General features: G+C 38.7%; 1 protein-coding gene across 1 annotated transcript in view; it reads left to right on the forward strand.

The window, feature by feature from the left end:
- The first annotated feature begins 6 nt into the window (after positions 1–6).
- Positions 7–14,463, forward strand: part of TTC3 (tetratricopeptide repeat domain 3) — a 126,827-nt gene continuing 112,370 nt past the window's right edge. The window contains exons 1-3 of the mRNA XM_011953999.1: positions 7–48; positions 13,797–13,951; positions 14,392–14,434. Of these exons, the coding sequence (XP_011809389.1) occupies positions 13,808–13,951; positions 14,392–14,434 (187 nt within the window). The 5' untranslated portion in view covers positions 7–48; positions 13,797–13,807. The remainder of the gene's footprint in view (positions 49–13,796; positions 13,952–14,391; positions 14,435–14,463) is intronic.

The following is a 14,463-nucleotide window of genomic DNA, read 5'->3' on the forward strand; positions in this document are numbered from 1 at the left end:
GAGATGCCGCGGGAGCGGGGCATTCCACACCCCCTCCGTGGGTGTGTGGTGAGTGTGGGTGTGTGCGCGTCGCCCCGCGTCCCTCGCTGCGGTGCCTGCTGTGTGTCTGCATGGGTTGGGGCCCCGCGCGATGAGGGGGTGTGGCCGCTATTGCCTGCCCTAGCGGGTTTCTACCCTTGGTCTGGTGCCCTTTTGCAAGCGAGGCCCTGGGATGCCGGTACGAGGGTGGGAGTAGTCCCTTTGTGCGCATTCCCCCGCTGCCCGTGCCTCGGCCGGTGCGTGGCTGACACCCCCCTCTGGGTGGAGGGGCCCGCGCTCGCGTGTCGCCTCGTGGCCCCCTTTGTGTCGGTGTCCGCGCTCCCTGGCGGCTGCGGGGGCACTCTCGGCCTCGCGGGTGGCCCCCCCCTTTGTGTCACTGCCCATGTCTGTGGGCTGCGCGTCCCCCAGCGCGCGTGGCCGCGCCTCCTGTAATCGCGACCCCCGCCTAGAGCCTTGCTCGCGCGAGTGTGCGTCCTCGCGTGTCTCCGAGTGTCCCCAGAGAGTCTGCGCATGGGTCCTGTCGAGTGCGTGATCTCATGTGTGCGGGTTTAGTTTTGTCGAGTGGGTATCTCTTGTGTGCGGGTTTCGTTGGTGCGTGTTCGTGAACGTTCGTGCACACCCCTTGCTGTGTGTGCGTGTGTTCACGACTCTGTTGTCACCTGTTTTCGTGTGAACTGGCAGTCCAGTCCAGGGCCTGTCCCTACGGAACGGACCTAGGAGGGGGGTACCTCGCCTCTCCCCTCGCCCCCGCGCCTCTTTCTGAGCATCCTCCCCCGCAGACGCTAAAGGGAAGGGGGGTGGACAGGATCGAGTCTGGCCAGTTGCTCCGCAGTGTTGACGCTGCCAGTGTGGCCTCTTCAGCCAGCCTGTTCAGGGCACAGAATAGAGGGATCAAAGATAAAACATGGAGCCGAGACAGGTGAATTTGGGCTGGTACCAGTTCGCAGTGCCTTTTCAAGCAGAGGCGCCCTGAACGTCAAAACCCCCTCAGTTGCAGAGACCTTTCAAAATGTATGCACAGGCCTGCTGGGCGATGCCGTCCTTAGCCGTTCTTGATGATATTTAATGGTTTATAGAGTATTTTATAGCATTCACCTAAATCTCTTTCCATTTTGCCCAACATCCTGGCGAGGGAAACAAGGTAGAAATCTTACAGATTTTACTCCTCCGGAGGGAGCCTTTTCCTTATAACTACGATTTTTTTGTTGCAAGAAATTTGCGATTTAATCTAAGGAAAATAGGATATATTATAAGGATACCTAGGATAAGAAACTTCAAACCCATTAGGGAACCAGCTACTGCTCCGTTTGCTCAAGGTTTCATGCTCTGCGCGCAAGGCCTGCGTTTTGGTGTCTTTGTTCTGCCCAATTTTCTTATTGTCTAATTTTCGTTTTTTAAAACATTTTTTTGGAATATTTCAAATATCAGATACAGAGGGGGGAGCTAACCAATCCGTGATTCAGATTCTACAGACGTGATTATTTAATATTTTGCCAAATTTACCTCAGATTTTTTTTTAAAGAAACAAAATTGCTCTCAGTTCCTTCCCCTCCTTTTCTAGAGAGCCACTGCGTTGAGGTTTGTGTATATCTTTACTTTGCATATTTTATACTTTGATCATGGTGAATCCACACACAATATATTCTATTGTTTTTAAACTTTAATGGTATTAAAATATACATGCCTTTTTGCAACTTGCTTTTTTTTTTTTTGCTCAGCATCATATTTTGAGGTTGATATATGAACAAATTGAATAACTGTGATATCTTTGGTTCATTCATTTTAATTACTTGTATAGAATTACATTGTATGAATATACCATATTTATTTATACATTCCCCTGTTGATAGACTTTGAACTTGTTTCGGTTTTTGACTCTTAAAAACAGTCCTGCAATAGATATCTTTGTACTTGTCTGCTCGTGCACACATTTGGACGTTTTCTGTAGGAAATACAACTAAGTAGTAGATTTGCTGGATTGTAGGCTATGTACATCTTCAACTTAACCAAATATCACAGAAGCTCTCGAAGTGGTTGTACCAATTTGCACTGTTACTGGTATTGAGTGAGAACACCATTTCCTCACAACCCTGCTAACACTTTATATGTTATTAGACTTTACATTTTTGCCGTCCCTTTACTGACCAGCTTCCTTACGACTTTTGGTTGCTGCTAAATTTGCTTGTAGCCACCTTGGCTTCTCTTGTAGCCCTGTGTCAGCCTATGGATTTATCTTTTGCAGCTAATTGGCTTAGTCTTTATCTCCTTTGGTTCTCATAAGAGTAATTCCAATGAACATTTATTGTATACCTAATGCATGTCAGTTCCTATGGTTGATGTATAGATAGAATTTTCATGATATGTTAAATATGTACCTCTTTAGTGGCAGGTGAGGTGATTTAATTAAAAGTATTTTTTTCATATGATAAATGTTTAAAAAAATTTTTCTTTTCCTCTCCATTTTATTGTAGTATTTGATAAATTCAAAATATATGTAAAACGTATGCAAGCTGTATAGCAAAACAATAAAATGAACATCTATGAATTCACCACCCAATCCAATAATCAAAATGACCAATATTGAATGTGCTTACTTCCAGAGGTGACTACTATCCTGAATTGTGTATATTATGCCTTTTTAAAAATAATTTTATCAGATATGTATACATCCCTCAAAAAATGTATTGTATGGTTTCTGTTGTTTTTGAGTGGAAAAAAAACATATTGGGTATAGTTTTCTGGGACTTGCTTATTTCACTTGATGTTATGTTTCCGAGTTACTAACATTGGGTATAGATGTAAGTCATTAATTTTCACTGCTGTGTAATATTCCATGTGTGAATGTAACACAGTGTGTGCATTCTTCTGTTGATGGGTATTTTGGTTGTTTCTAGGTTTTGCTGTTATGAAGATGCTTGTACATACTTTTTGGTTCACAGTTGTAAGAATTTCTCTAATTTTCACACTGGGGTATATGAGCCCCAGAGTAGTAATGAAGATTTGCTAAGGAGTGTGTGGGTACAAATAATGTTAATGAATCAGTTTCTAGATCATTACATTCCATAGGTACACTTTCCTAAAATTGGTAATACCTGAGGCTTCCTGCTAGTGCTACTTTCTCACCTTATGTTTCTAACGTTGCACTTTACATAAGAAAGGCAAACCACAGGTTCTTGTGGAATCTTACTATGGCACTGCCCTAAGTGGGAAAACTCCCTTGGGGAAAACAACAGGATAATTTTTTTTTTTTTTGAGTGGAGTTTTGCTCTTTTTGCCCAGGCACGATCTCAGCTCACTGCAACCTCTGCCACCCAAGTTCAAGTGATTCTCTTGCCTCAGCCTCCCAAGTAGCTGGGATTACAGGAGTGCGCCACCACCCAGCTAATTTTGTATCTTTAGTAGAGACGGGATTTCACCGTGTTGGCTAGGCACGTGTTGAACTCCTGACCTCAGGTGATCTACCCAACTTGGCCTCCCAAAGTGCTGGGATTACAGGCTTAAGCCACTGTGCCCGGCCTACAAAATGATACTTTAATATCACTATAGTGTTAGGGAAAGCCTCTTAATCCTGGCACTTCCCCATCCATTTCCTTAAGAGATACATTTCCAATGACGTTTCATTTTTTATGTTATCAGGGTATATTTTTTGGCCAACTATATGCTGGTAATAATTACACATTTAAAAGAATGAGATATAAGTTTTACTTTAAAATGTTACTGTGATATTCTAGAAATTCAAATTCACCCTTTGCAATTATTTAATCTTATGGTGATATTTTTTAAATGTCATCTTAATGGGTAAAGGGTATGTAATTTTAAAAAGCACTTTTAGTGGTTGGTGAGCAAAAAAAAAAAAGGGGAGGGCTTGGAATACCACCATGTTAATTTGTTCAGCAGCAAAAGCAAAAGAAAAGAGAAAGAAATACTGCCATACCACTATAGTAAGCTGTTTGCTAGAAATGGGATTGCTAGATCAAGGGGTATGAATGATCAGCTTTACAAAATAATGTCAGATTGCTTTCTGAAGGGGTGGTATCAGTTTGTACTTTGGCCAGCAGTTTTGTCTGTTTATATACTTTGATCAACAGTGTGTAAGAGTTACAGTTGATCTACAACCTCTCCAACACTTGTTATTGTCAGACTTAATATTTGCCAATAGAATGGGTATGAAATGATGCATTGTGGTTTTAATTTCCATTTTTTTGTTATTAATGAGATTGAGCATCTTTTGTATGTTTATGAACTGTCTTTGTTTCCTTTTTATGAAATATCTAGTCATATATTTTACCCTTTTTTCTGATGAGTTGTCTTTTAAAACGGATAAACTGGTAACATTGATTATGTGCATTGTAAATATGTTCTGGTTTGTGGCCTGTCCTTCTACTCTTTATGGTGTATTTTGGTGAACAGAAGTTATTAATCTTATCATAATCTAATTGGAACCTTTCTTGCCCTGGGCTTATAAAGATATTCCTCTATTTCTTTTTAGAGGTTTTAAAATGATGTCTTTCGCAATTAAGTTCATAATTCATCTGGAATTGATTTTTGTGTATGTTGTGAGATAGTGATCCACATTCATTTTTCCTGTGTGGTTCTAATTATCCCTGTACCATGTATTGAATTGGCCCTCTGTTCACCAGTGATCTGCTGTGCCATCCTTTTACATGTTTAGTTACTACCTGCATGGGTGTGTTTTTGGCTTGCCTTTCTTGTGTCACTTGTCACCTTGTCTCTCTCTGTGTTCATACCACACTGTCTTAATCATTAATACTATAGTTTTATTTGAAATCTTGGTATCTGGGAAGGACTTGAATCTCACCTGTTTTTGGTCATTTGTTCTTAATAATTAACTTGTTACATGACATGAATAACCCTTTGAGTATTAATTGGAATTAATTGAATCAGTTTGGGGGAGAAGTCTTTAAGATTTTGATCCTTTTTGTCTAAGAATATGGTATGTATCTCTATTTATGTAAGGTTTTAGTGTAGTTTTATGATTTTCTCCATAGAGATTTTCTACTTTTTATATGTTGATTCTGATGTTATTGTTTTTGTTGCTATTATAAATGGTGGTATTCTTAAAGATTCTATTTTAACTTATTTATTGTTAGTAAATATTTTAACTTATTTATTGTTAAATAGAAATTTAATGAATTTTTAAAAATATTGACCCTTTAGTCATCCACTTGATAAACTTACTACTAATTTTTTTTCTAAAATTCCTTTGGGTTTTCTGTTTGGATAATTATATCACTTGCAAATAGTGACAGTTTTGGTTCTTTAATTCTAGTTATTTTTGCTTTTAATTTATTCTTTTTTTTGGTCTTAAATGTGCTGGCATACTTTATACTTATGTTCTATGGAAGTGATTAGGGTTGTTCATTAGAAGCGATTATAGTGGGCATAGAGGTCTTGTACTCATTTTTAAAGAGAATATTTCTCCACTGAGAATAACATTTGCTGTGAATTTTTGTAGATACCTTTGATTAAGTTAGGGAAGTCTTTGCAGTTGTCACTTGCTTTTCTGCACTTGCTGAGAATATCTTGTGTCTTTTCTCCTTTAATCTGTTAAATGTAATGAATTCCATTTTATAGATTTAAAACTTCATTTTCTTTTATATTCTTTCTTGACATAAACCCAAATTGGTCTTTATAGATTGTATTTTTATGAACTACTAGTTTGAGTTTGCTCATATTTTATTTAGATTTTTGTATCTGTTTGTGACTAGAATCACCTCTCATTTTTCTTTATTGGCTGTCTTATCTGACTTTGGTATTAAAGTTACACTAACTTTATACCATGAGTTAGAGAGTAGTTCCTCTTTTTCTGTTCCCTGGGAGAGTTTGGATTGGAGTGATTTGCTTCTTAAAAGCTTGGTGGAACTTAACTATAAGGTCATTTGGATCTAATGTTTTCTTCATAGAGTTTTAGTAGTAATTAGCTGAATAGTCATAGGACTGTTCAGGTATTCTATTTCTTTTAGTCAGTTTTGGTAAGTTTTAGAAATTTGTCCTTTTATCATAGGTTTTAAGTTCTTCACATGAAGTTTATGGTATTATTATTTTTTTTTTTTTTTTTTGAGGTGGAGTCTGTCTGTTGCCCAGGCTGGAGTAGTGCAATGGTGCCATCTCATTGCAACCTTCGCCTCCCAGGTTCAAGAGATTCTCTTGCCTCAGCCTCCCGAGTAGCTGAGATTACAGGAGTGCGCCACCATGCCTGGCTGATTTTTTTCTATTTTTAGTGGAGACGGAGTTTCACCGTGTTGGCCAGGCTGCTCACAAACTCCTGACCTCAAGTGGTCTGCCCACCTCAGCCTCCCAAAGTGCTAGGATTATAGGCGTGAGCCACTGCTCACGGTATGGCATTAACTCTGTTTTTTTTTTTTTTTTGAGACGGAGTCTCGCTCTGTCGCCTGGGCTGGAGTGCAGTGGCCGGATCTGAGCTCACTGCAAGCTCCGCCTCCCAGGTTCACGCCATTCTCCTGCCTCAGCCTCCCGAGTAGCTGGGACTACAGGCACCAGCCACCTTGCCCGGCTAGCTTTTTGTATTTTTTAGTAGAGACGGGGTTTCACCGTGTTAGCCAGGATGGTCTCGAACTCCTGACCTCGTGATCCGCCCGTCTCGGCCTCCCAAAGTGCTGGGATTACAGGCTTGAGCCACCGCGCCCGGCCACTCTATTTTTAATCTCTGTTTTATTTGTGTATGTGTTCCCCTTTTCTCATGTTGAATGTTATTTATGTCTGACTTCTCTTTCTTGACCAGTCTTACTAAAAGTTTGTCCATTTTTAAAATCTTGGCAAAGGATTAACTTTTGGCCTAATTTGTTCTATTATTTGTTTTTTATTTCATTGATATTTTTTCTCTTTTATTATTTCATTTTACTTTCAGTTTGTTATTTAACTATTTTTCTCACTTAAATTACACACTTAGCATTAATTTTCAACATTCTTATTTCCTAGTATAAGCATGCAAGGCTATAAACTTCCTCAAAGTTCATTTTCGCTTTATCTAACATAGTTTAATTTATAGTGTTTTCATTAACTTTCAAATCAAGTATTTTTAAAATTTCTATTTTGATTTTTTCTTTGACTTATGAGTTACTTAGACATTTTAAAATTTTCAAATGTGTCTGTATTAAGTTGTTTTCCTTTAATTATTGATTTCTTAATTGTGTTGCCAGAGAATGTTTTATCTTTTTAATATCTTTTTTTTTTTTGCCCTTGCTTTATGGCCTTGTACATAGTGAATTATTAGAACTGTTCTGTGTATACTTGTGAAGAGTATATATATTTCTGTAATTGTTAAGTGTCTATTAGGTAAAACTTGTTATTTGTGTTCTGGTAGTCTTTATCCTTATTAATTTTGGTTTATCGTATCTTAACTAAGAGAAATGTGTTGCAATATCCTACCATTACTAGTTTCTAACAGATTTCCTGTAGTTCTAACAATTTTTGTTCTTCTGTATTTTGAGACTTTTATTAGCTACGTGCAAGCTTAACATTATTTTCCTAGTGGCTCGAACCTTCACTATATTGTGATCTTCTCTAAGTTTGCTTCTTTGTCTTGGAGGCTTTTTGTCTGATCCCATCTTTCTTTTGGTGCTAATTTACCTGGAATGTTCTTTTCTTTCATTTTACTTTGATTTTTTTAAGTGTCCTTACATTTTAAGTGTCTCTTATAAGAGACATATTACTGGATTTTCTTTTAATCTCACCAGACAACCTCTGTCTTTTAATTGGTAAGTTCCAAGTGTCTTGGTTGGTGGTTGACTCAGTTTTAGATATTAAAAAAAACTAAAAGTATTTTTATTTTGCCTTTGTTCTTGACAGATCATTTAATGGAGGTACAGTTGTAGGTTGGTGTTTCTTTTCTGTCAGTAGGATAGGAATACTAGTCTACTGTTGATTATACAAAGTGTGCTGCCAGTTTTATTTATGCTTTTTCCTTTTTCTTTTTTTTTTTGAGATGGAGTCTTTCTCTGTTGCCAGGCTAGAGTGCAGTGGCGAGATCTCGGCTCACTGCAACCTCCGCCTCCCAGGTTCAAGTGATTGTCCTGCCTCAGACTCCTGAGTAAGTGGGACTACCGGCGCCTGCCACTACACCTGGCCAATTTTTGTATTTTAGTAGAGATGGAGTTTCACCATGTTGGCCAGGATGGTCTCGATCTCTTGACCTCATGATCTGCCTGCCTCAGCCTCCTGAAGTGCTGGGATTACAGGCATGAGCCACTGTGCCCAGCCTATTTATGCATTTTTGAAGAAAATATCCTTTTTTTTTAGTTACGTTGGATTTTCTGTCTTTGGTGTTACATCATTTCACTTCTAAGTCTACATAGAGATTATATTTATCCTATTTTGGATGCATGTGTTTCGTGATTCTGCATTTTGTGTTTCATGAGATCTAGAAGTTTCTGAGCCCTGTATTCTTTAAATATTATGTCTCATAATCTCTTCTCTCCTGCTGGAACTTTAACTGGATATATATACACACTAAACTGTTTCCAGATCACTTATTCTTTATCTTTCATATTTTTTATCTCTTTGTTTCTCTTTACCAGAATTTACAGTGCTGGGTAATTTCATAAGGCATATATTTTAGTTCACCAATTTTCTCTTCAACTGTGCCTAATATCCTCTGTTAGGAACTTTTTGGGATGGGTTAGAACCCATCCCATCTTTTTTTTTCTTTCAACAATTACATTTTTAATTTCTAAAAGTTCTGCTTGGTTCTTTTTTGATATGCTCAGTCATTCTTCACGTTCTCATGTTATATGCTGATTTTTGTGACTCTATAGCTATTCTGTAGACTATATCAGACATTCCCAATGTCTGATATCCTTGGGGAGGGAGATGTCTAAACTTAAGTGCTTTTTTTTTTTTTTCTGTTGTCTCTCCCTCAATGTAGCTGTCACCTCATGTGTTTGGTAATCATTGATTACGAACTTCTGTTTGATCTTTGTGGGAATCTTGAGAGAGTAATTTGGGGATGCTTTCTTTCTGAAAGCATTTCTATCAGCTTTGTCTGGGAGCTAGGAAGTTTAGGTGGCATCACTTTTAAGTTCCTATGTTTTGCTTCTAGCCCAGGGCTCAGTGTCCTGATGCTACTACTGCTCTTGGTACCACCATTTGTAGCACTAAACTGTAGCCAAGTTTAATTTCTAGCTCAAGGTTTGTTGCTTTTGCATGGAGAGGGTGGCTTCAGATGTTCCCCTATTTCTATGGTCTCAGCAAAATCATCCAAAAAGTATTGTTTTTTTTTTAAATCTAGGATCTACCTTTTTCCTCCCAATAGTACGTTCCCCCAGAGTGTCTAGTTCACCATAACTGATGGGGTCAGAAGCTCTTTATTTTAATATTTAATTTTAGTAGTATATTTTTGTTTGTATTAGAAAAAATTTTATGGTACCAAACAAGCTTTCTTGGTGATATCAGCATTTCTATTGAAACTAGTTTATATCTAAGTTAAGATTTGAGTTATCCTAAAGAAAACCATTAAGTAAATAGCAGTACAGATGACAAGTGGATTGCACAGTATATCCTCTAGATCTATAGTGACCCTACAGAGATAAACCTGTGATAGTCAAACAGTGTGAAAACTGCTGTCAGAGACATGGGTAGGGTGCTCTTGTTTATAGAGAAGAGGTGCAAAAATCAACTTGATGGTAGTGGGAAGATCAGGAAATGCTTCCTGGAATTGGGTATTAAGAACTGATAGCATTAGGTGGTTACAGAATAAGTTTTGTTTGGGAAGGACTGGGGTATGACTGGCTTCTAGGTTGTGTGTCATAGAGTGACTGGGGATAAAAGCAGGAGCAAGATCACAAAAGGCCTTCTATGCTTATATTAGGAAAGTTAGACTTTATTTTCAAGCTGAAGGGAAGCTGTTGCATGGTTTTAAGCAGTATAGTGACATGATCAGAGTTTTAGAGGGTGCCAAGATTGAAGGCAAGCCTGACCAGTTAGGAGACTGCTTGTTAAATTAGTCCAGAGGAGAAACAGTGAAGGCAGTGGCACTGGGCATGAAGAAGTATATGTGTGCTAATTTTAGATTTCTTAGGGAAGCAGAAATGACAAGAGTTTGTGGTCAGTTGGACAGAAATGTTGAAGGAGACTGAGGAGACTAGGTTGACTCCCAGGGTTTAGGTTTGGGTAGTAAAATGGCATGTAGAACAATTAACTGATAAACAGCATACAGAAAGAGGAAAGAACTTGGTTTCATATGTTTGTTTTTGAGGAAAAGATGTTTGTTTTTGAACTTACTGATTCAGAGGGGTTTGTGGGACATCTTGGTTAAGATCCTGTTGTAGTTCTAGTAGGGTCTAGAAGTCAAGAGATACAACCTCGCCTGGAAGGATTTGGGAGTCTTCAGCATTTGGAAGTTTGGAAGCCATTGTTTACTGTAGTGCATATGAGATAATTTAAACTGGTACACAGATAAACACTTGAAAAAATTTTAATAGATAGGAATTTAATGTGTATGAGAAACATAACTTGCACATCTAACCTTTGATAATCATGGACATCATCACTTAGGCCAAGCAAGCTCAATAAAAGGGAAATATTAACTAAAAATATATGTGATACATGGAAATAGCAAAAATCATGGTGAAGCTATGCAAATGATGCAAGTTCAGAAAGTGCTGTGTTAAGTCATGGGTGTGGTGGATAAATTCACCCAAGGAGAGAGTAAGAGTGAGAAGAAAAGAGAGTTGACATTGGGTGGCGGGGAATGGAGAAGAAGAGCCCATGAAGGAAACTGAGGAAGAGCAGCCAGACGAATAGGAGGAAAACCAGGAGAAGATGGTCTTTGGAGTCCAAATGAAGAGTTCTGAGGAGGAAGTGGTCCACAGTGTCAAGTAAGTTGTAAGCTGAAAAGTGCTCTTTGGATTTAGCAATTAAGGTAGACTATTTAGCTGGAAGCATCCAAACCGTGGATTTTAAAAATACTCATCTAACGTTAATGTTAATGATAGCTGGTATTTAGAGCATTTCCCATATACCTGGTACTCTTCTAAGCACTTGACATGTATTAACTAATTGATCAGGTAGGTAATATCGTTATCCCCATTTGATATGCGAGGAAACACAGAAGAAGCACAGAGAGGTTAAGTAACTTGCCCAAGATCACACACCCAAGGAAACAAGAGAGCCAGGATTCAAGCCGAGAGTCTTGGCTACAGAGTCCATGTTCTTAACCACTTTGTCACATTGCCTCTCTAGTTAAAATACAAGGCCAGGTGCAGTGGCTCACGCCTGTAATCCCAGCACTTTGGGAGGCCGAGGCGGGTGGATCACAAGGTCAGGAGTTCAAGACCAGCCTGGCCAATATGGTGAAATCCCGTCTCTACTAAAAATACAAAAATTAGCCAGGCGTGGTGGTGGGCGCCTGTAATCCCAGCTACTTGGGAGACTGAGGCAGGAAAATCGCTTGAACCTGGGAAGTGGAGGTTGCAGTGAGCCGAGATCGTGCCAGTGCACTCCAGCCTGGGTGACAGAGTGAGACTCTGTCTCAAACAAACAAACAAAAAATAGAAAATAAAATTTACCCCAGTGTCGTAATTATAGTACAATTGGTGCTGTGTGTGTTATCAGTGAGATTTGCCAGACTTGAATGACCAGTATCAGTCTGCCAGTCTGCACATTAATTGTATTGTAATTGACGCCATGATGTGTGGGCTGTGACAGTTCTTGGCTCTTTCTGTATTTTATGCCAAAACAATTTGTAAGACAAGTGAGTTTAACATATACATCATATCATGTGCTATAGTTTGGGTGCTCCAGTATCTTATGTTTTCTGGTCATGGTTCACTTTTAGAGTTAAATTTTTTTAAACTCTAGAAATATTCATGCCAAATAGGTCAGATTCTAGACATTATAGATAAGCAGTCTTTTGTGAAAGGTCATTAGTGATCTTCATGAAAGCAGTTTCCCTTGAACGGTCGAAGTGGAAACCAATTCATGGGAGACTGAAAGTGAATGAGAAGGAGGATTCAGATGGGTGAAAAACGAAGAGTTCCTGATGAAGTTGAAGAATGGCTGTGGTAGGAAATCAGGAAGACATGAGCCATAATGACTCTTGGCTATGATCAGAGAGGAGTTAATAAAAAGTTTTACAACTGGTTTTGACCCAGGTAGTGATCTGAGGTGTCACCCTGGGGTGGGAGAGCCTAGTGAGGTAGGCAGTGAAGTTCATGTTAGTTGAGGAGGCTGTTAAACTACAAGGCTAGAGTATTGTGTGCATGGACCTCGATGTGGCTGGGGTGATGACAGAATTTGGAGGAAAGAGAAAAACACTGTGAACTAGTTGCCAGTGATCTTGAAACGTGACAGTAACCAAGAGATAAATAGGTGACAATGACAGGAAAAGTAGATGTAGTAAAAGAGAGTGTTTGAGAACAGAAGCTATGGCAACTAAAGACTGGATTTGAATCCTTCCTAGCTTGGTGACATGAGCAAATTACTTGCTTTAAGTGAGCATTTTCCTATCTTTACAGTGGAGATGACGATAATTGTGCCTGTTAAGAAGAACTGCTTGAGGATTAGTGAAATAATGCATGTAGAACATTTGGTACAGTATGTGACACATGGTACAAATAATTTGCTAGGAAGATTGTTATTATTCTTCATTTGTGAGATTGTGAAGTTTTCATACAGCAATTTGGACATCATGAGATGGATTGATTAAAGAAATAGATTCGTATTTCAAGGACTGGTGGTGGTCTTGCTTTGGAAAGAAGAAACTTGGTTTATCCTAACAATAGTAGGATAATAATGGTGAAGTGAGAGGTACAAGGAATAGTGTTAATGATGTGCTGGTGATAATAGGAAAAGAAAGCCATTATATGGGCAAGAGCTAGAAGTAATAAAATGGTGCATTTTTCAGTGATGTTTAGCCTATGTAGCTATTCTCTGGTAACTATAAAAATCCTTATTATTGAAGTTTCTTCAGGAAAAAAAAACCCTTAGTCTGAAACTTTAGCACTAACCCCCTTGGTCCCCCATTGAAATAAGTATTTTTAAAACATGGCTTTTGATAATGTGAGGGTTTTTTCCTTTTTGCAATTTAGCAGTGCTGATTGTGTATTGCAGTAGTTGTGAGAGCGTTAGAAGCAGCAGTCGATAGGAGGATGGAAGGTCTGGATGCTGCCTTGAGGAGTTAGGAGATTGGCAGACTTCCCCTGTACCACTCTAGCCCTACTCCTTTGCCCAAGATAGAAACACACTGAGAGATGAGTAGGAAAATGTGAGCAGTTGATAGGAAAGTTCTCAGTGGAGTCAGGATTTAGGTCAGGCCAGGAGGTTGAGAATATAACAGTTTGTGTATGATGAAATGGCGCATTTCACAGAATGCAGTAAAAGCAGGTAGGGTACAAGTGCAGCAACGGGAAGATGTCTTTTCTTCATTCAGCAAACATTTTTGAGAGCTTACCATGTGCTAGGCACATACAAAGACAAATAAGATGCCCTTAGTGATCCTTCATTTAAAGGAGACATGTAAACAGATTAATTTAGAGTAGAGATGGTGAATATGTGAACCTAAGGAAAGGAAGAAATAGATTAAATTATTTGGAGAGAGTCAGGGGAAAAGTCAGCAGAATGGGGACGAGAATCTTTCGGAGCTCAGTGTTCTGATAGAAGTTATTTCCTTGGGACATAGGTTCCAAGTATTTTTCTAATATACCATAGAAGCCAGGAAAACTTTCTTCTATCATCTCAAATGATTTAATTACTGACTTGAGTTTGTGTTGTCTCCTTAGACTTGTGCATCATGGACAATTTTGCTGAGGGAGATTTCACTGTGACAGATTATGCCTTGTTAGAAGATTGCCCTTACGTGGATGATTGTGTCTTTGCTGCTGAATTTATGAGCAATGATTATGTTCGTGTGACTCAGCTTTACTGTGATGGGGTGGTAAGTAAGTTTGCTAATTTTTCGTTTTTGACATTGTGTACTGAAGGCTTTCTGGTTTAGGGCTCTCTGAGTAAAGATGTTTTTGTGTTACGTGCATTTTGACAGGGAGGTACACATGCTGTTGAAAAGTTGATTTGAGAAGGGAAAGTAAGCACTGGCTCAAAAATAAGATTGTGGAATGCCAGAAGACAAGTGGTGGCAAAAGGTGGTTTTCTGACAGGGAATTAGAAAAGCTCTTGGGGAGAGCCATAGAAGCAAACTCAGGAAATACTGAAAAAGGGTCTCAAATTAAGACTCATTGGCTGAAGATGTGTTTGAAGCATATAAATAAATGTCCACTGAAAGTTCTTTGGTTAGTTCTGGTAATCCTTAGATCAAAAATCAAGAACTGTACTTTTCCATTTTATTAGACACAAATCAAATAATTTTCTTCTTTTTAGGGTATGCAATATAAAGATTATATCCAAAGTGAGAGGAATTTAGGTGAGTACACTGGTATTTTTAATGTTAAT

This window comes from Colobus angolensis, unplaced genomic scaffold, assembly GCF_000951035.1.
Source record: "Colobus angolensis palliatus isolate OR3802 unplaced genomic scaffold, Cang.pa_1.0 Scaffold38, whole genome shotgun sequence".
NCBI lineage: Eukaryota > Metazoa > Chordata > Mammalia > Primates > Cercopithecidae > Colobus > Colobus angolensis.